Source organism: Equus caballus, chromosome 28 (genome assembly GCF_041296265.1).
Source record: "Equus caballus isolate H_3958 breed thoroughbred chromosome 28, TB-T2T, whole genome shotgun sequence".
In the NCBI taxonomy this organism is placed as follows: Eukaryota; Metazoa; Chordata; class Mammalia; order Perissodactyla; family Equidae; genus Equus; species Equus caballus.
This window is the reverse complement of record NC_091711.1, coordinates 41,856,477-41,876,848: the sequence shown is the minus strand read 5'-3', so window position 1 is coordinate 41,876,848 and position 20,372 is coordinate 41,856,477. Positions and strand designations below refer to the sequence as shown.

At 60.0% G+C, this 20,372-nt stretch overlaps 1 protein-coding gene across 2 annotated transcripts in view; it reads right to left on the bottom strand.

The window, feature by feature from the left end:
- The window catches only part of CACNA1I (calcium voltage-gated channel subunit alpha1 I), a 114,914-nt gene that overhangs the window by 53,730 nt on the left and 40,812 nt on the right, over positions 1–20,372 (bottom strand). For both annotated transcript variants that reach the window (XM_023631848.2, XM_070254562.1), the window contains exon 5: positions 13,212–13,309. In XM_023631848.2, coding sequence (XP_023487616.2) covers positions 13,212–13,309 — 98 coding nt within the window. The remainder of the gene's footprint in view (positions 1–13,211; positions 13,310–20,372) is intronic.

Below are 20,372 nucleotides of genomic sequence, written 5' to 3'. Positions count from 1 at the left end.
CTCCATGCCCTCTCTCTGTCCACAGGCTCAGTCCCCCACCCCCTGCCCCACCTGCTCTCCCAAGTCTGGGGGATGTCACCCACCATCACGGCTTCAGTGACTGTCTGTAGGTCACCCGCTCCCTCCTGACTCCACACATGGAGATCCTGCCCCCATCACTGGAGAAGCCACAGGAGTACAAGCCCCAGGCAGGTGGGTCACTCACCTCTGTGGTTTTGCCTAGACACCTTTCCCAGTCTTAGGAAGACAGCACCACTCCCCACTCCAGTCCCGGCCTTTGAGTGGGGTGACATGGAGATCACATGACTGAGGCCTGGCCAATCAGCATATTCTGTTCCCCTAGCCCCAGCGATTGGTCCAGGATGGGCATGTGACCCCAGCCAGGACCAATGAGAGTCAGCCCTGAGACTTTTGCTGGAACTAAAGGAAAAAAATGCTCTCTTTCTGCAGAGGCTGTGAGCCAGGAGGAGTGAGTCTGGACCTGCTGGGGCCATCTCGCCCGGGAGGGCAGCCTGAGGCTGAAGCCAGCCCAGGGACAACAGAGCCCAGGACAGAAAGGGGGATTCCTGACAACGCCACTCTCTAGAATACAAATCTGGGCACACCATTATTGCACGTGGAAATCTCTGGGGTCCCATCACCTACGGAAGCTGGGGTTTGTGTACCCCCGGTAGGGAGGGAGGTCCCCAAACCTTATGAAATTGCTGTAAAATATGCAGGTATGAGGCCATGAATTTTTCTGGGGAGAAGGTCCACACAAGTGTCTGTGGCCCCAAAGAGGGTCAAGAGCTGGTAGGTCATTTGGGTGCATGCCCCACAAGATCCAGAGAGGGCCAACCCTGCCTGCCTATCTAGCTTCAGCCATATTTCTCTATCTCTCTCTCCCTCTCTCACCATTTGAGCCCTATGCCTAACAACACCAGACTGCTTGAGGTTCTGTAAACATACCACGGGTTTCACCCCTCTATGCCTTTACTCATGCTGTTCTCTTTCTGGAACACTCTTCCATCTCTCTTGTGCCTGGCAAACCCTTATTCAGCCACCACAGTCCAGCCGAAGCTCTACTTTCTCTGTGCAGCCTCCCCATATCCTTTCTCACTCCATCCCAGGTAGAGTTCCTCCCTCTCTCTTCTGCTCTGGGCAATCTCAGCACCTCTGACCTAGCATAGAGTGCATAAACAGTTGCGCAGATTGCATACTGTACAACCTTGGAGGCCGCATTCACATCAACATCTAGTCTTCTTCTAGCCTTAGTGTATACTTATCTCCTTCCCCTCCTGTCACTTCCACTGGGCTGTAAGCTCCTGGGGGCAGGGCTGGTCTGAATCAGCGTTCCCAGAACCCAGCAGGTCCTGGCGCAGAACAGAGGCTCAGCCAACATTTGTTGAATAACCGCTCATGAATGAATGATGTGATAAGTCATGGAGAGAGAGTGGAAGACTGGAGAGGGGAGGATAGAACGATGGTGACAAGGAGATCAGTGGCTCTGTCCAGATTTTTATTTATTCCAAAGGTCATGCTGAGGTGGTTATTAACAAAGGTAATTATTTGGGATTTGCATCACGGGCCCTGTGTGGAGTGATTTCCAACCAATAATTAATGCCCACCCCATCCTCCCGCCCCACAAAACTAGGTCAGCCTCCTCTCAGGGAAGGAGTGGGGCTCCTTGCAGGCTGCTGCCTCCACTTCAGAGCAAGAGGCCAGGCTGAGGGAGGGCTCCATACTCCACCTCCCCATGCCAGCTCCCCAGCAGGGAGCCAGGGGGCATGCAGAGGAGGGACGCAAGAAGATAGAGCAACCTCGAAGCCATCCGAATGTTCAGCAAGTCAGCTGCAGACCTTTCTGGGGCCCCATCATTCATTCATTCATCAAAACTTAAAATACTGCTGCGCGCCAGGTACAGTGCTGGGCATGTGGGAAATCCAAAGATGAACAAGTACCATTTTTCACCCCTCAGAGCTTGCAGTCTAGCAGAGGGGGACAGGCAACCACTGCGTTAGGAAAAAGGACCATGCCTGGGGAGTGGGGGCAGCTTCCGGCACATTCCTGGAGGGGCTGACTTGAACTGGGTCCCGCAGGATGACAGGAGCTTGTGGCAAAGGCACACAGGTGGGACCACGCAGAGAGGGCATCGAGGCTGTGCTGGGGGGTGGGGGTGGCGTCTAAAGGGTGTGGGGCTCTGTGCTAGGTGACTGGTCAGGGAGGGTCAGCCTTTGATGGGCTCTGGGCAATCCTGGAGGCCGGGACAGGGGCGAGAGGCAAGCACAGAGGGCTGGGCAGCAGCTGCGAGAACGGGGTGGATCAGAAAGGTCTGGAGGAGACAGTCAGCACAACCCCAGCCTGGCTGCTCCGTGGCTGCTCCCCGGGGCCCAGCCTTTGTTGCTCAATTAATTACATTCCCATGTTCGCCAGGATATTGAGATTCTGAAAGGCTCCTGAAAACCTGCCGGCTGCTCCCTCTTCCTCTCCCGCCTCCCTCCCTCCCCCGCTGGGCCCCAGCTCACGTCTCAGCCCTCCCTCGGGCCCAGGCAGTCCCAGGGCCCCAGAGCCGAGGCATAATTAGCTAATTAGGGACTCAGAACAAGTTCATTGCTTCTGTGCTAGGGAAAAGGGGCCGTGGGGTTAGGGAGCCAGGGAGGACCCCGCGAGACCCGGGCTAATCCTCCTGTTATGCCCACGGTCAAGAAATTAGCCAAAGCAAGTCAGACGCTTCCACTCTGCCCTCAGTTCCCCTGGCCCAGGGCACAAGAGAGAAACCGAAAGACAGAGAGAGAAAGAAAGTAAAACAGAGAGAGACAGAGAAAAATGTAGACAGAGAGACAGAGACAGAGAGAGAGAGACAGAGAGAGAGACTGACTTCAAGACCTGCCACCATCTGCCTCCGACCATCCTTGCTGCTCATCTCTCTCCACACCTTCCCCCAGACAAACTCCTCCTCCAGGCAGTCTTCTCTGATTCTCGCCCCCAGTTAGTCATGGAGCCCTCCCGCCTCTGATTCCTCCATGGCTCTCTCTCGCCCTCTCTCAGGACGAGCTTGCCTAGTTCTCCTCTCTTGGTGTGACTTTCCTGGCCTTCGGCCTGGGATGGGCCAGGCAGGCCTTGATGGGGACAGGCTGCAGGCGACCCATGAGCGTGGCTGAGAGCCCTGCTTTCCCAGCCCAGAAGGGAGAGGACCCCAGGATGCCAATGCAGCCCCTACCCTGGTGAGCACCCAGAGCACCAACCCTGGATAGGGAATCCGGGTCCCAGTCCTGGCTGGGCAGCCTGGAGGCAGAGCTTGCCCTCTCTGGACCCCAGTGGCCTCATTTACAGAAGAGGACAGTGGTTCCTGGCCAGCCAGCCTCTCAGGAATACCACAGACCCAGGACACTGCAGAGGGGCAGCCCCCGAAGTCAGAAGCCACTAGCAACCCATCCACTGGCACAGGGCACGTGCACATCCCTATCTCCCCCACCCCCACTGACACGCCCCCACAGTCCGGCCCCAGCCTATCTCCCCAGCCTCACCTCCCTCTGTCTGCCATGCACGCCTGAACCTGCTGCTCCAGCCAGACTGGCAGATGCCCACAGCATCCCCTCTCCCCACCCTTGCACCCACTCTGCCCCCCTGACAGTGCCCTCCCCCGCCCTGTGCCATGGGATTCCTGTCCTTGCTCCTGTGCCACTGGGGCAATGCCGGGTCCACTTCCCAAGGCAGGAGAGGTCCACGCTTTTGTGACCCAGCCAGATCCACCCACTCCCAGTTCCTGGAAAGCCCAGCCTCTGGGTCACCTCCCAGCCCTCACACACGCTCAGAAGGCCATCGCTCCTCTTTTTTTTAGCTCTCAGCTGAGCGGTCACTCTTTTGGGCCGAACAGGACTGATGCCCCTGCAATGAGCTGCCACAGCCCATCCTCCCTCTGTCACGGGACTCATTACCCAGTCGGCCTTCATCAGTTCATGGCTCTGCCCCTGGGAACCGGGTGTGGCCCGAGGGCAAGGCCCAGGCGGGGTGCTCTGCGTCCTGCAACGCAGCCCAGGGCCTGGCCCTGAGCGGCCCCTCAGAGGTCAGCAGCTTGAACGAGTGAAAGAGTGATGGCTGGATGGCTGGATGGATCCACTTGACAAATATGTAGTGAGACCTTCTATGTGCGGGGCACCATTCTAGGCTCTGGGGATATAGCTCAGTTGAAAAAAAGTGGACCTCCTAGGTCGGGGTAGGGAGAAACAGACAGAGAACAGCAAACGTAATAAATAAGCACATTTCCCCATTTGTTGGGTAAGTGCTTGAAAACAAAAAGTAGAACGGGGCGGGAGGGGGGCGGGCAGGGCACCAGGCTGGGCCGGGGTCAGGTGGGTACAAAATGGGGGCTGGGAAAGGCTCCCTGGCAAGATGACATAGAGCAGAGACTCAGAGGGGGTGAGGGAGCCAGCTGGGTGCACCTCCGGGGACGAGCTCCCCAGGCAGAGGGAAGAGCAGGGCACGACTGAGGTGGGGGCGAGCTGGGCACAGGCAGGAACAGGCAGGAGGCCGGCGTGGCTGGAGGGGAGCGAGTGAGGGGTCAGGTCAGTGTGGGGACTCTGGGTTCTACTGCACCAAGTATCACAGGCAGAAGGAGCGTGGTCTGAGGAAGGCTTGAGGGGATGGCCCCGGCGCTGGAGGGGAGGGACTGCGGTGGGCCAGGGCACAAGAGGAGACCCCATGGGAGACCCAGCCTGCGCCATGGTGTACAAAGGCCCGGGTGGGACGTGCACATGCACCTCTGGAAAGGGGACCTGGCCTACGGGCTCCATGGCCAGGAGCGTGACAGTGGCCACATGGTGGCTGCCTCCTGAGGGCAGCCCCTGCCTTCCCCTGGGACAGAAGTGGGCAGCGCCGAGAGTGGGGCCCAGGGGAGATGTGGCCCCACCTGTGCCCTCCCTGTTGAGGTTGTCCAGGCCAGATGCAGGGCTTCCTCTGACCCTCCAGGCGGGGACTGGGCCTTCTGTCCTTCTGCCCCTCTCCAGCCCGCCCGGCCGGCCATCGCTCACCTGCATCACGATAATGCACATCTGGCCAGGTCCAGATGATGACGGCCGTGGAGGTGGGGGACGCGGCTGGATTCCGGAGATGCTTGGAAGGTAGAGCCCACAGATGGAATGTGGGGTGTGGGAGGAAAAGAGGAGCCAGGCCTCTCCGGGATTCGGGGCCGGAGGCCTGGTCGTGGAGACGCTATCAACAGAGACGGGGCTCCGTTTGATCGTGTGGTGTTTGGGGTGCCTGGTGTACATGCGTGTGAAGTCGTTTCCTGAGAACTCGGGGTCTGGGTTTAGGAGAGAGGAATGTGGCCTGGACTATCATGTGGCCTCAGGGCAGAGGCAGTCTCTAGGTGGCATTTAAAGTCAGAGGACAGTGGGCAAACTGATGGAGTCCCAAGACCTCTTCAGCACTTTTCACTGGGGTCACCCGGACCAGATTCTCTGTTCTGAGGGGAGCTAGACAGCATTCTGGTAGTGGGCCCTTGGTGGCAGTAGGGGACCTGGGAGGAGATGGGGTGCACTTCCTGACAGGCGTCTCCCCAGGAGGTCCCGCTCCCTGCAGACAGGAGCTGTCGGCCTGGATTAGTGCAGCCACACGGCCAGGCCAGCTCAAGTAGAAACAGCCCGACTCATGCCAGCCTCTGCCCCAGGCACAGCCTGCAACCAGAACAGGGAGAGCCGGGCCGAGGGCAAAGGGGGCTGAGGTTGTGGCTGGCCACGGGGCTCACCTCTCTCTCTGGTCTGGCCAGGTCAGCGGAGGGCGCTGAGCAACCAGGAGAGGCCGTCTGCTGCTCCTGCCACTGCCAGCACCAACTAATGAGGGGCCCAGCAGGCGCTGGGCGGCCAGGCCAGGCAGCATATGGCCGGGCTCCCGAGGACACAGCTGCTGGCCCTGGCCCAGCCGGGGAGGGGTCTGTGGGCTGCTGAGGGGCTTCAATGCCCACTCCTGACATAGGAAACAAACCCCAGCCCAAGAGTTTGTGCCCCTGCACCCTCCAGGCCAGGTGAGGCCTTGGGTTCCTCCCCACAGCTGTCGGTGCCTGTGCCCCAGAGGGTGGGCCTGGCCCCTATCTCAGCAAAGGTCCCTGCAACCGCTGTGGCCCAAAGAACTCCTACTCATTCTTCAAACATCCTGTCCCCTCCTCTCTGAAGGGCATCCCCTCGGCCCCACTGACTCCATCAGAGCACGTGTCCCCCTGGCCCATAGCTCCTGGCTCCAGTGTCTGCCTGCAGAGAAGCGGCTGTGTCTGAATCTTCTCCGTGACCCCGCATCTGACCCAAGCTCTGGCCCAGCGGCCTCTCAGTGGATGTTTCATTGGATACATGAATGAATGAATGAATGCAGAGTGGCCTACTCCCTTGATCTGGTGTCCGGTCCAGGAATCGCTCCCTCCTAATTTGCAGAAAAGAACTTGACCCCGGTTGGGGGGGTGAAGGGGCTGCCTTCATTCTGCCCCACCCCCTGAGCACTTCCCCATCCACATTCCTGGCTGCTGTTTCCTGTCCCCAAGTCAGGTTCTCACCAGATGTTCGGCCAGATGTTCTCCCATCCCACCCCCATCTCTTCCGAAAGGGCAGCAGCCTGGGGAAATCGGGCCTCCACTCCACCCTCCTCCTCTCTCCCCAGCCCCTCCTCCCTGCCCTTCCTCATGGGGGCTGCCAGGCCTTTCTCTCCAGGGCAGCTTGGGGGCCCCTTGTGGGTGACAAGGACAGACAGCCTGAAGTCTAAAGTGTGGCCTGGGGTCACAGCCTCTTCCAGCTGCATCCCAAGCCCCAGGAAAACCCCCACTCTAAGTGAAAACCCTGAGATTTCACGCAAGCCCTGTTCGGGGTGAGTCTGCCAACCCCCACGGCCAACACGTGCCCCTGAGGTCCTTCCAAGAAGGAATCCTGGGGCCTCCCTCGTCCGTCCTCAGCACGGAAGGCCTGACCACGACCCGGCTGGGCGCGGACCTGGGCAGAAAGGGCCAGAGAGGCCTGGGGTGCGAGAAGCGGGTGCCATGTCTCCAAGACCAGATCGTTCTAAGATTTCTCATTCTGAAACCAAGGCCCTGAGCACCTTTGAAACCGGGAGCTGGGGTTCTGAGTCCTGATGGTTCTAAGATTCTCCGTGACTCTCAGCAAAGCCAATTCCAAGATCCCAAGAGCATGAGATTCCCACGCAATCAACGTGACATCAGTACCTCCACTGGGCACCTCCCAGGAGCAGGTGTCAGGTGGACATTTCACTGCCCCACAATCTAGCAAAGGAGGGCTGGGACCCCACTTTATAGATGGGGAAACTGAGGCCCGAGAGGTGGAGCCACTGGCCAAGATGCCCGGCGGAAACAGAGGTCCAACCACGCTGGAGGCTGCCGTCCAGAATCCTGACACCAGGACCCTCCCTCTCTGGGGAAAGCGGGGATGGGGCAGCTTGCTGGCACCTGTCCCACACCTGGTGCTGCCGACTAACCCATGTGTGCCATCCCCATGGTGCACACAAGGGACCGAAGCAAGAGAAGCATCTTCCCCCAGGTCCTGCAGCTAATTAACGCAGAACCAAGCTGTGAACTCTGGCAGGGCGGCTCAGAGGCCACGCTCTACACTAACCACTGCACCATCCTGCCTCCTGCCCTGACTCCTCCCTGTCAGGCTGCACAGGGCCCAGCACCATGAGAACTGCGTGCCCCGACAGTGAAGGCGTTCAGAGGTCTGGAGCACACCAAGCTGAAAAGGCTGTTGGGTGGGAGGAGAAGGGGCTTTGAGGGCACCCCTTCAGCCTATGGGGCCTTTCTGCTTGGACCTTGGATGTGGACAGGGGCCTCTCCTGCAGGCAGGGTGGGTGGCAGGGGTCCCTACACACTAAAAGGAGAGGAAGAGGTCATGAAAAGGAGCAAAAAGCTCTGGTGTAGTGAAAGTCCAGGTTCCCAGCTCTGCCCTCAGCCAGCTGTGTGGCCTTGGGCAGGTTATCAACCTCTCCCTGCCTCAGTTTCCCCATCTGTAAAGTGGGCATCACAATGGTACCAACATCCCAGGACTGTTAGGAAGATGGGATGACACAGCCCACGTAAAGCACCGTGACAGCTCGTCCTCAGCTCCTGATACATTTCAGCCATTTATCATTACGAGTCCCCAGAAGCTGTGGAAAGCCCCTCCCGCCCGCCCCCCTACACGCAGTCCTCTTCCCACCACACTGCTCCCAGGATGGCTGCTCTTCCCCACCTCTGCACGTGCAGGGCCGTCTGCCCCGAACGCCCTCCCCACCCTCTGTGCACGTGGGGAGCGTGGTCTCCCCAAAGTAGCCTCTGCGAAGAAGTCCTGATGCCCCACCCTCCATCCCCACCCTCCTTCACAACAACAGCCCCTGTGGACCAGTCACTGCACACGGGGCTCCCGGCTAAGCTCTTCACACACATTGTGGCACTGCATCCTTAGGAAACCGTATGGAAATTGGTATTATTAATGCCATCTTATTGTTGGAGAAATGAAGGCCCAAGGAGGAGCGTGGCCTGCCTGGGTCCCATGACGGGCTGGTAGAGGCCCTGGGACTAGAACCAGTGCCCATCGGTGCGGAACAAGCCTCCAGTTGCTGGGCCTGCAGCTGGGGCCTGACCGCGGCCTCCCACAGCCCTGCCAGCTTGGCCTCCTGGGCGCAGCCCTGCCTAGGAGCACATGCGCTGCCTCCGCCCCAAGGCCCTGCACGGAGGTGGGCTCTGGTTGACCCAGGGATTGTGAGCTGAACGGGGCACTGGGCCAGGCTCAGCATCCCCAGCAGCTGCCCCTGAGCTCCCTGGATCTCCCTCCCACCCCCTCCACAGCCTGGGCCATGGGACGCGTGGCCGGGGCAGGTGTGGGCCCGCAGCTCAGCCTCAGCCAGCTCAAGCTTTAGCGGTGACTGCCCTAGTTTCTTATTGGGGGAAAAAAGCACTTTTCATATTTAAATGGCTTGGCCAATGGGCTTAGGGAGGCACTGGAGCGGCTTCAGGGGGTGTGTAGGCCGAGTGAGGCCTGGAGTTGGCTGGTGCCAGGATAGGGCCCTTTTAGAGATCATCCAGCCTCATCTTGCCAAGGCCCAGAAAGGGATAGTGACTTATGAAAGCTCACACAGCGAGGAAGCAGAACCCACCCTCCTGACTCGCAGTCTGGTGCTTCCTCCCTCCCTCCCCACCTTTCCCCTCCACGCGGTCCCCTCCCCTGATACCTCAGAGGTGGAGGGATACATATTATGGGATTCTGTAAGAGCACTATGACTCCCAGGTGCCCCATCCATGTGGACAAAGTCAAGAACCATCTAATCCAGTCCCTCCTCCTGCTTTGTGCAAGTAGGGAAACTGAGGCCCAGAGACACCGAGGGACTTCCCAGGTCGCACAGCAGGCTCCTCACAGAGCTGACAGCCAGAACTTGCATTCCATGAACTTGCACAACCCAACTGAGTCGTCCTGGTTGGTAGGGTGGAGGCGACGCAGCTGATCCTGTGCTTTTTAAACCGTAGGCAGCCACCCGGCTCTCCCCAGCTCTGCAATTAATAACCAGGATTTGACTTTGCCTGTTCCCAGCTCTCTAGCCTGCCGCCTAGTGGTCACATTGAAAGTTGCGGGCTATTGTTGAATGAGTCCCAGGACAGAAATCGCTGGAAAGATAAATGGGAGGATTTGGCATCTTTCAGGGAAACATCTACCAAAAAAGGAGGCAACTAAGCAAACCTCACTAGGAGGCACTTCCGAGAGCCTGTGCTCCCCTCCATGCCCCTCCTTCCCTGGTGACTCCCGGTAGAGGCCGTGGCCCCTGGGAACAGGGCTGCCCCTCCTGGAAATGAGCCGCTGGACCCACGGACCTGCTCCAGCAGGTGAGGCTCCTGTTAACTGAGTTGCTCGTGAAAATGAATGTGTCTCCAGGTCCCTTTCCAGGGGCCACTGGGCGGTTTCTGAGTTGGAGGACCGGGGCACTGGTTATATTTCGGATCCCAAGGCCCAAGGGGACAGCTCCTCTGGCCCAGGCCCAGAGCGCTGAGCGGGAATCGGGAAATGGGCACTCCCGAACCCAAGCCCAGGCCTCCTGCCGGCGCCCATTGGCAGGAAGGAGGCACCCCCAAGGAAAGACCCCGACTCCTCTCGGGGCACCCAGCCTCCCACACTGGAGCCTCCACGAGCACAGGCGCATCCCTGGCCCTCTCCAGAGGGCGGCCAGGCGCCCAGGGCTGCGCGGGGCCCTCCCTAGCCAGCAGCTGCCTACTGAGCTCCTCGCGCAGCGCAGCGGGTCCAGGAGAGAGGGGGTGGGGGACACGTGCACATACCCTTCACGCGTGCACACACACCCCCATGCGTGCAAACACCCCACATGTACACACACACCCTCGCGTGCAATACCCCGCATGTGCACACACACCCCACACATACACACACACCCTCATGCGTGCACATACCCCACGTGTGCACGCACATCCCACACGCGCATGCACACCCTCACGCGTGCACACACACCCCACATGCACAGCCCACAAGTGCACGCACACCCTCACATGTGCACGCACACCCCACGCGTGCACACACATGTACATGCACATGTTCTCCTGAGGGCACAGACACCCTCGAACCCATAGGTACCAACACACGGATTTACAGAACCCCCACCCCCACCCCGAGAGAGGCCACATTCTGTGTGGCTGCCCTGTCCCCCTTCCTTTCTAAACCTTCTCAAATATCCTGTCACATGGCTGTTCCCACACTCATCAGATCCCAAGACCTTATGAAGGTTCAGAAAGCAGGATCGAGTACGAATGCCCAGGGGGGACCCGGGCACGCACACACATGCCCCTAGAAAGGGGACCCGGCCTGTGGGCTCCACGGCCAGAGATATGACAGTAGCCACATGGTGGCTGCCTCCTGAGGGCAGCCCTTGCCTTCCCCTGGGACAGAACCAGGGAGCAGCGAGAGTGGGCCCAGGGAGAGGTGGCCCCGCCTGTGCCCCTCCCCGTGAGGGTGCTTCCTCTGTGACCCTCTAGGCAGGGACTGGGCATTCTGTCCATCTGCCCCTCATCGGCCTGCCCAGCTGGCCATCACTCGCTGACGTCACCACAGCAGTCCTGTCCAGATTGCCCCACCGTCTCCTCGCTCCTGCCAGGCGTTTCCAACATACTCCCTCATCTGGTTAATGCCATGCCCTGCTGGGTCTCGACTCAGACATCGCCTCTCACCACCAGGCCCTCCCCCAGCCCCACGCACCCCCCTCTGCCTGGGCACCTCTCTGTCTGAGCACCCACAGCCCTGTGGCCCTGGCACAGGACAGCCGCTTGATACACTTGCCCAGTGTATCCACTTAACACATGTTTATCAAGCACCTTCAACATACCAGGCACAGTCCTGGGTGCTGAGTGAATGCAGCCCACCGTGTGGCCAGGTTCCCAGGGAAGGGTCGGGGCATAGGGGAGAAGAACACACACTGCTGGGGAACGCGTGCTGGTTAGAAACTCAGGCTCCGGTTTAGTCCTGCCATTGACCTGCTGTGTGACCTTGGGCTAGTCGTGGCCCTCTCTGAGCCTCATTGTCCTCATTTGTTAAACAGGGTAGAGATGGTTTTGAACTAGGTGATGTTAAAGGGGTCTTCCAGGATGGGTGGGGGGTGGGAAGAATAGGGAGAAGCTGGCACCTAGGATGTCCCTTCCTTTCTCTCAAGGGAGTCTCCCCGGGGCAGTGGGGGGTGGGTGTGTGGGGGGGTACAGCTGAGCTGCTCCTCCCCCTTCCCCACAGTTTAGGTCCTCACCACTCCCCACCTCCAGCCCCCTCCCTCAGGACCCTGACAGCAGCTCAGGGCCCCCTGAGTTTCCCATCACGTCAACGTTCATGTGTGGGGAGGTGACCCTGTACATGTGACCTGGAACCCAGGACCCCCAGCACCCCTCCACACCTTGCCCAACCTGAGCCAGCCTGCCCCTCCGGGAATGAAGTAGGAATCAGGCCACCTCCAGGCTCAGCCAGTGCTGGTCACCCTCCTGCTCACTTGCTCCACAGATATCCCACAGTGTGGCCTCCAAGACCCCACCAGGCCTGCCCAGGCTGACCGACACCCTGCGAGCGAGCACAGAGTCAGGCTGGCCCCACAGGTCACTCATAGCAGCCGGGCTGCAGAGAGGCTGGCTGGATGGGGCAGGTGACAGGGCCCCCAAGGCCCCAGAGCTGGGAATTAAGGGAGTGGAGACAGCACGGACCATGGAGGAGGAAGAGGTACCAGGAGATCTCCCCTCTTTTGCAGATGGGGAAACTGAGGTTCAGGCAGGGAAAAGCAACAAGGACTCAGTCAGAGCCAGGGAAAGAGCTGAGCTTAGGAGAGACAGAACTCCCCTCAGATCCCTGCCCTGCCACTGAATTGCCGTGTGACCTTGTGCAAGCTACTTAACCTCTCTGAGCCTCACACAGCTTGTTGAGAGGATGAAATCAGCCATCAGTATGTCAAGTGCCCAGCACACAGGAGGTGGGTAGATGCTCATAGAAATTCCGGTCCTTGCCCAAGAGGACTGGAACCCTATGCAGGCAAAGCCGTCCCCACATCTTCCCCTGGACTCCCACCCCATTCCTAACACAGGGCAGTGGGAAGAGCACTGTGTGAGGAGTCAGGAGGACGCTTGGGCAGGTGACCTCAAGTCTCCAAGTCTCAGTTTGTCGCCTCAGTTTTTCATGAGAACAGCCCACCTCCCTAACAGGGGCCTGTAAGGCTCAAAAGACATCGCGGAGATGAAAAGCTCTGACAACTGTCTGAGTCTGGACACGTTGGGGCTTGTTGTTACAAGGTGACACCTCGATACTAGGCGGTGGACAGACGGATGGGCAGACGGATGGATGAGCGGAGGGGGTGGACACAGCTGGAGGGGATCGGGAGGTAATGGAGCTCCAGTGAGGGCCCCGGGGACCCCCTCCCCAGAGAAACGCTGCACAACGCCCTCCCTCCATCTAGGCGGCTTCGTTCACTACGTGCCACCTTGACAGCCAGCCCCCAAGGAGCCTTGTCCCTGAAACGCCGGACCCCCCAGCAGGCTGCAGCCCAAGCTCTTCTGGACTGAGAGGCGTCAGGGCCACCCTCCAGGGTCTTCAGGCCCAGACACCGGCCCCCAAGCCCCGTGGGAGCAGGGCCCAGGCCTCTGAAGGGTCCCCACGCCCAGCACAGGCCTGGCGCTGGAAGGCGTTGGTCAGTGTTTTCTGAGTGAACGGGTGGCGGGCAGGCCGGGGCGGGGGCCAACTCACTGGGCACACGGTTGATGGCTTTGAGGGGCCTGAGGACGCGCACGGTGCGGATGGCCGACAGGTTGATGTTCTGAAGGTCCAGGGAGTACTCGACCATCCTGCGGAGAGAGGGGAGGAGAGTGAGGGACGGGGCAGGAGCGACAGGCGGAGCCGTGGCCAGGCAGGGCTGGTCTCTGGCCACCCATGCCCACCCTCGCACGCCCATACCTGCCCGGAAGGCGTCAGTAAGACCAGGGTCCAAATCCCGGCTCTGCCCCGGTCGGCCGTGTGACCTTGGCCTGTCCCCGCCGCCTGCCTCCTCCTCTGTGAACGGGGCTGGTGACACCACCTGCCTGACTGTGCCCAGGATCCCAGTAGATGGGGTCGGGGGCAGGGGGGTGGAGGGAACAGAGACTGCGTGCCCAGGGCTGAGCCAGGTGGCTCCTGCCCCACATCGGGAGCAGCCTCTGAAAGAGGGCACATTAGCCCCACTCCCCAGAGGGGAGAACAGAGGGGTGACAGACCCCGGGCTGACCCCGGCTGGGGACTGGGCGTCACAGTCACAGCCGCACAGCATCCGTGAAGCCCGTGTGCAGACAGAGGCCCGAGTGGAGGCCCCCGTCCTTACGTCTCCCGGAGTCCTCAGGGGCCCACCCAGCCAGGGTCAGACACCCAGACTTACAGAGGAGATGAGGCTGTAGGAGACGTGACCTCGCGTGCCCAGCTCACCCAGAACAGGTAGAGGCTCGAGGCAGGAGCCACACCAGGTCGGGCCCCTCCCTGCTCTGCTGCGCTCCGAGCTCCACCCGCCAGCCTTCATGGGCCACCTCTCCGGGATGGGCCTGTGCGCCATATCTGGCCTACAGGAATAGTCCACCCTCCTCGCTGGCCACGCCCAGCCCGGCCAGCCCCTGCCAGGTACCCGGGCTCCAGCCCCACGGCCCCCGCATGTCCCTGGTCTAGGCCTTTGCTCCCGCTGTCCCTCTGCCTGTCCCACTGCCCCTCCCTCTTCCGCAACCACTGAAACCTGACTGTGCTGTAGGGTTCCCCACAGATGCCCCTGGAGTCCCAAAAGCTTTTCCACACCGGAGTTCAAGAGGAACTGGGCCGGTCCAGGTGCTAGGGACCCAAAAATGACCCAGACCCTGCCCTCCCCTCAGGAGTGCCCACCTGGAGAGGCAAAGGCAACAGTGGAGCCCTCCCCGCGGCCCTGGTTCTCTTCCCCGGGCCTCACCAAACAGGCCCACCCTCCCCTCCAAGCGCAACCAGCCCTGCAGCTCCTTGGAGGCAGTCTGCCTCCTCCAGGAAGTCCTCCCAGACCCCCACAGGAGGCAGATCTCGGGGGTCCACTCTGTGGCTCCCTGTGCTTCCACCAGATCCCACCTACTCGGTCGCTACCCTCCTGCGCCCCCAACAAAGGACAGGTTCAGGGCCTGCAACGCCAGACCCTCCCTCCCTCCCAGCCCCAGCACCGCTGTGGCTCCACCTGTCACCCCTAGTCAGCCAGCGGGAAATGAAGGCTTTCCCGACACGCCCCACAAACCTGTCCGACTGTTGTGCAGTCACTACCCCTCCCACCGCTTGAGGAGTAATTGAGCGAAGACTTCGGTTGCCTGAAATGCCTCTATCCACAACCCTCCCCCGCACCCCCCCTACCCCCACCCCCGCCGCCCGCATCCTGGGGTGCAGGCTCTGATGCCCGTGCTCTCGCGCTCTCTCTCTCCCCCTCACACGCGTGTGTGCACACACAGCTACACACCTGCACACAACCATCTGCCATGCACACACTCACTCCTTGGATACCCTCATACATGCACACTCCTACCACAGCCCAAATTCAGATGAGGGGGTATGACAAAAAAGTGCTAGAGGGAGGGAGGGAGGGGCGCAGGGCAGCGGCCAGGCAGAGAGGGGGAGCTGGGGTGCCCAGGGACCGTGGGCGAGGCAGGGGGGAGCTCGAGGGAGCGGAGCTGCAGGAGGATTCCGCGTGTGGGTGAGCCCAGCTGTCATTGTCATACTTTGTAGAAAGAGCTCTCCAGGCAGCCAGAGAGATGTGTGTGACGGAGGCACTGCGGGGGTGGCACACGGGCACACAAACAGGCGTTCACACTGGCGGGCGCACATGCACACACCCTCTCCCCCCCACCGCAGGCAGCCAGCCCACCCCCATGAACACAGACCCTCTCCCTTGGGCCCTGGCTCCGTCCATCCTGACAGTGGGGCAGCAGCAGGCCCTGGGGAGGGCTGGACCCCCTGAGGCTCCCTTATGCTTTCTTTGCTGGGTGTGCTGGGGGTGGGGGCCCCCGCCCACACCACACTGGACCCACCCACGTACTGTTTCAGGAGCCCCGGGCGCACCTGCCGAGCTCCCGCAGGTGCCAGCCCAGGGTTTGCTGCCATCCTCGTGAAGTCTCACAACAAAAATAACTAGATGCTCCCCAGATGGATGGCAGACAGAGAAGAGCAAATGCTTTGTGGGGGCCCACTGCCTGCCAGGCACTGTGCTCACCCTCCACCTGCCTTCACCGGTTCGAGCCCCGTACATTACTCGGATCAGCCTCACCCTCTCCATGCTCCCCTGGACCAGGGCAGACCCGGCTACAAGCAGCCAGGGCTCGCCCGCCCGCTACGGGAGCCTCAGGACAACCCTGCCTGGTGCCTGCCTCCCCCGACCCACTGCCACCGGGGGCTGCATCCCCACACAAAGCCCACAGCCTGGGGCTCTTGGCAGTTAATTAAGCAAGGGATGCCCACCACTGTCCCTGCCCCAGGATAAGCTGGGGATGAGAATGGGAAACTTTTACAGATGCCCATGTATTCAGGACCCGCAGTGAGAAATCAAGCTTTCCTTTCATGTTTCTCTAAAGCAAAGGGGGATGGGGGGAGTGACTGGCCCCGGGTCCTGAGTGAGATACAAGTTGTGACTGGAGGTCACTGAGGCCCACAATTACCCACAGTTAATAGCTTTAGGGTCCGAATACCTCTCAGACCCCAGCCCTCCCACAGCAGGCTGATCAGACCCTGGTGCCCATCTCCGAGGGGGACTGAGGCAGCAGCACACCGCGGGTCCCTTCCCTTCACCCCTGACCTTTCTCCTCACTCTCATCCTTCCTTCAGGACCGCCTCCTCCAGCAGCCCCTGCTCACGCCCTCCCTGCACCGCAGGCTGACTTCACCCCTCTCCCCTCTGGCTCCTTCCACATTGTTCACACCTCCTGTCCTGTCTCGTTGGGGTTCCCCCACACAGAGCCTGAGCCAAGGACCTGGGAGGAACAGCTTCTTTTCGAGGTGAGCCCAGGAAGCGCAGTGCAGGAGTGGGAAGGGAGAAAAGCCGAGGAGGGGCTGTTGGGAGCAGATTACCACTGCGGGTGGGCGACTGGAGCGCCATCCCAGCGGGGACCCCCTCAGAGGCTCTGGAGCGCTCCTCGGAATTGGGGCAGCAAGGCCAGGGGCTGCAGCATTATCCACGGGCTGGGTGGATGCTGGCTGTGCACCTCTCTCCTCCTCAGATCCCCCCTCCCCCGGACCCCTGCACCAGCCCCACACGCACACAGTAGGCCCTCAGGGGATCCACTTACAGAAACTACCTCCTACCCCCTTCCTCCCCTCCCACCCTGGACCACAGCTGCAGGAGGGCCCCCTCCAAAGAAAGGAGGTGAGGGGAGGCGGCTCTGTGGGTGAATAACCACCGGGCTGCCTTCCCTCGGGCCCCAAGTAAGACATCACTTGCGGGAGCGAGAAATTAATTCCTAATTACACAGTTACTTTATCGCGCGGCTCTAGCGCTAAAAGTCTAAGAAAAAAAATCAACAAAAACCCCCACCACCTCCTGCCGCTCCCAAGCACCTAATTAGGTAAGTAATTTTGCTTTAACGCGAGCACTTCTTTCGTCCTGGGATCACCCCAGGAGGAAGGCAGCTGAACCTGGTTCCAGGTGTCCCCCGGAAAGAGGGCCTGGGGTGTGGCCATGCCGGGGTGGGGATGGGGGGGCCATGCCAGGGGTGGGTAGGGAGGGCAGATGTCCGCTCCTCAGGGCACACCCCCACTTATTCCCGATGAGGAGCTTCCCTTCCCCACTCCCAGTTCCCCGGGCTCCCCCGAGAGGCTCAAAGATGCAGGCCTGGTCAACCCGTGGACTCCAGCCCCCAGGCCACCATGACTGGCTCAGGGTGGGCACCAGGTGGGCCATGAGGGGCAGCTGAGCCCATGAGCTGGGACTGCAGGGAAGAGGTGCTCTCCCGGCTAAGCCACCGCCTGGAAGGCTGGAGGCGCTAAGGGCCATCTTGCCTCTGTGGTGGTCTGAGAATTTTGCCAACACAAAGGAAGGCTGAGGCCAGAGCTGGGGAGAGGCAGGATCCTGACCATATGGTTCGAGCGCTCCCTCCAGCTGCACCCAAATCCCAGATCTGCCCTCTGTTCTTCAAGGTTACAGGAGCCAATGCATTCCATTTGGGGCTTGGGCCCAGTCTACACTGCACTACTGTCCCTGGCAACCCAGAGTCCTGGCTGACACAGAAGGGTTTCCTGAGCACCCACTGGGTGCCAAGCACTGTACGCACCTTCCCACGGTGGTATTATGGTGCCCACTGCAGATGAGGAAGTTGAGGCTCAGGAAGAGCCCAGGTCACCCAGCCAGGTAGTGGGGGACCCAGGAGCTCTGCATAACCCGCCCCGCCCCCCACCTCAGTCATCAGGCCAGGCTCCTTCTGGCTCACGAGCACCCCTCTCAGCTGGCCAGATTCCCAGCAAGCACAACACACACGGCAGCACATGGAACACGACTAGCATCCCTGGAGGCAGTGTTGCCAAGTGGTTAGAGCACAGAGCCTGGGTTCCAGCCCCAGCTCTGTGGCTACTGCACCGTGTGACCTCGGGCGACTCACAGAACCGGCCTCATGGGGGTGTGGGGAGGATGAAATGTGCTCATTCGTGGCTTCAGTGCTTAGAACAGGGCCTGACACAAGTAAGAGCCAAGGAAGTGTCAGCTATTATTTTATCACAGCCTCATCCACTGCCTCAGTTCACATTTGCCCACAAATCACAGGAGGCCAGCTGAAACCCCTCCCTGGATTCCCACCTCCTGCCGGAGAAAGCCCAGGCAGTAAGGCCCTGCGGAAGCTCTCTGACCATGACCCCAGCACTGCCCGCCATGTGTCCTGCATCCAGGGACGCCGAACATCTCCAGTTCCCAGAGGGCACATGCTGTTTCCAGCCCACCTGTCTCTGCATTTACCAGTCTTTCCACCTGGATGGAGTTGCCCTTCCTGGCTTTCCAGATCCCACCCCGGGCAGAACTGAGCTCTCCTGCCTTGTGTCCCACCGTGCCTCTCTTAGGGCACCTCTGGCTCTGAGGCGTGCTCTGTCATGTCCCTGTTCCTCAGGCCAGGGCCTGGCTCAGAGTCCCAGCTGGGTCCCCAGCGCCCCGCCCAGACTCTGGCTTGGAGGCGGGCTCCCCATGCCAGCTTGTCAAACAGATAACTTAAGGGATGAGATCTGGAAACTAGTGGAGCTGACAAGAAGCAACATAAAATGACTGAGATTTAACATCTTTCCAGGAACCACCCCTCCCAGGAGATGATTTCTGTGTGTTGCTGATAAAAATAGGGTGTTTCCTCAATCTTTGCAAGGGGCCCACGGGGGCTTCCTTAAAATGTAATTTAAGATGCAGCTAATGGAAAGGAAGCCGAGATGCTGGAAATGGGAGATCATCTGTCAGGAGGCAGCTCTGTGATGACTCAGGCTTGTGTTGGTTGATCACCAGACCACCAGCCTAAGCCGATCTGCCAGCTCCCTGCACATAGTAGGTGTCAGTGGAGGGACGGAGGGAGGAAAGGAATAATGGAGAGAATGAGGGAGTAATAACATTAATCCTCGACTTCAGCCAGCACTTTCCGATTTATGGGTCGTTTTCACCCATGCATCCTCACACAAATCCTATAGCTCACTCAACTGATGAGGCAACTGATGCTCTGAAACCAGCTCAGGCCAAGTTCAGAGAAAAGGGGGAATTTGGGGCCACAAAGTGGAAAGAAGGGCTGCACAGGCAGTAACCGGGTCAGCTCATGGGACCTCAGCAGCAGGAGACCCTGGACCTCCGCTCACGACAATACTCCCGGGACTTTATCTCTGGGTAAGTTGCCAGAGAAATACAGGATTCACGGTTAAATTTGAACTTCAGATAACAATATGCAATTTTTTAGTATATGTCCCAAATATGCCTCATGATGTCTGCCTCCCGTGAAATTTAGCTCCGTTAATCCAGCGCAGTCTTGGCATCACGCAGGTGGGCACGGCTGTTGGGAACCAGATGGAGACACTTTCGGCTCTACCACATTGAAATGGGGGAAATGCCTCTCACCCAGGACTCGCCCCTCATCCTTCCGAGGGCTGGTGAGGCTGCCCAAGTCCTCCGGGGCGGGCCAACTGGGATATTGTGGCCTCTGTAAAGGTAAACCCCTCTTACCCCAGCACATCCCGGATCGGGCCCATACAGGCTGTGTGACCCGAGCCAGGCTGCTCATCTCTCTGAGCCTCCATTTCCTCATCTGCAAAATGGGTTTAAAACCCCAAGATCTCAAGATTGTGAGGACGTAAGGGAGCCCAGCCCAGTCAGTAAACATCACTTCTGGGAGACCACCCGAGCGGCGGCGGGTTCCCCTGCCCAGAGCTCCCCTCTCTGCTCTCAGGATAACAGTCCCTGGGTTTCCAGGTCTGTCCTCCCCGCTCTCAGGCCACGTGGCACGTGGGCAGCCAGCATCACGCCTGGTGTCGGGGGTGGGCCTTGACCTAGGCCTGGCCAATCAGAGCGCTGCCTCACTTCGGCCACAGGGATTGGTTCAGGGGTGAGCACATGACCCGCGCCAGCCAATCCCAGCCAAGGAGGTTCCGTTGAACACCCGTTGGAGCGGCTGGGAAAGGGAAGGAGACTTTCTGTTGAACCAGAGGGAGCCAGTGAACTGTGAGCCCGCGGGGCTGCCCGCCGGCGCCCGCACCCAAAGGAAAGTTCCCAGGGATGGAGGTCAGCCCAGAGGAGCCAGCGAGCTGTGGGACGGGAGGACGCACGGTCAGGATTCTGGATCCAGCTGGCCCTGAAGCCAGGAAAGGAGATGATAAATCCCTTAAGATGATGAATCCGTGGGTTCCTGTCCCGTGTAACTGAGAGCGTCCTGCCTGATTCATGACA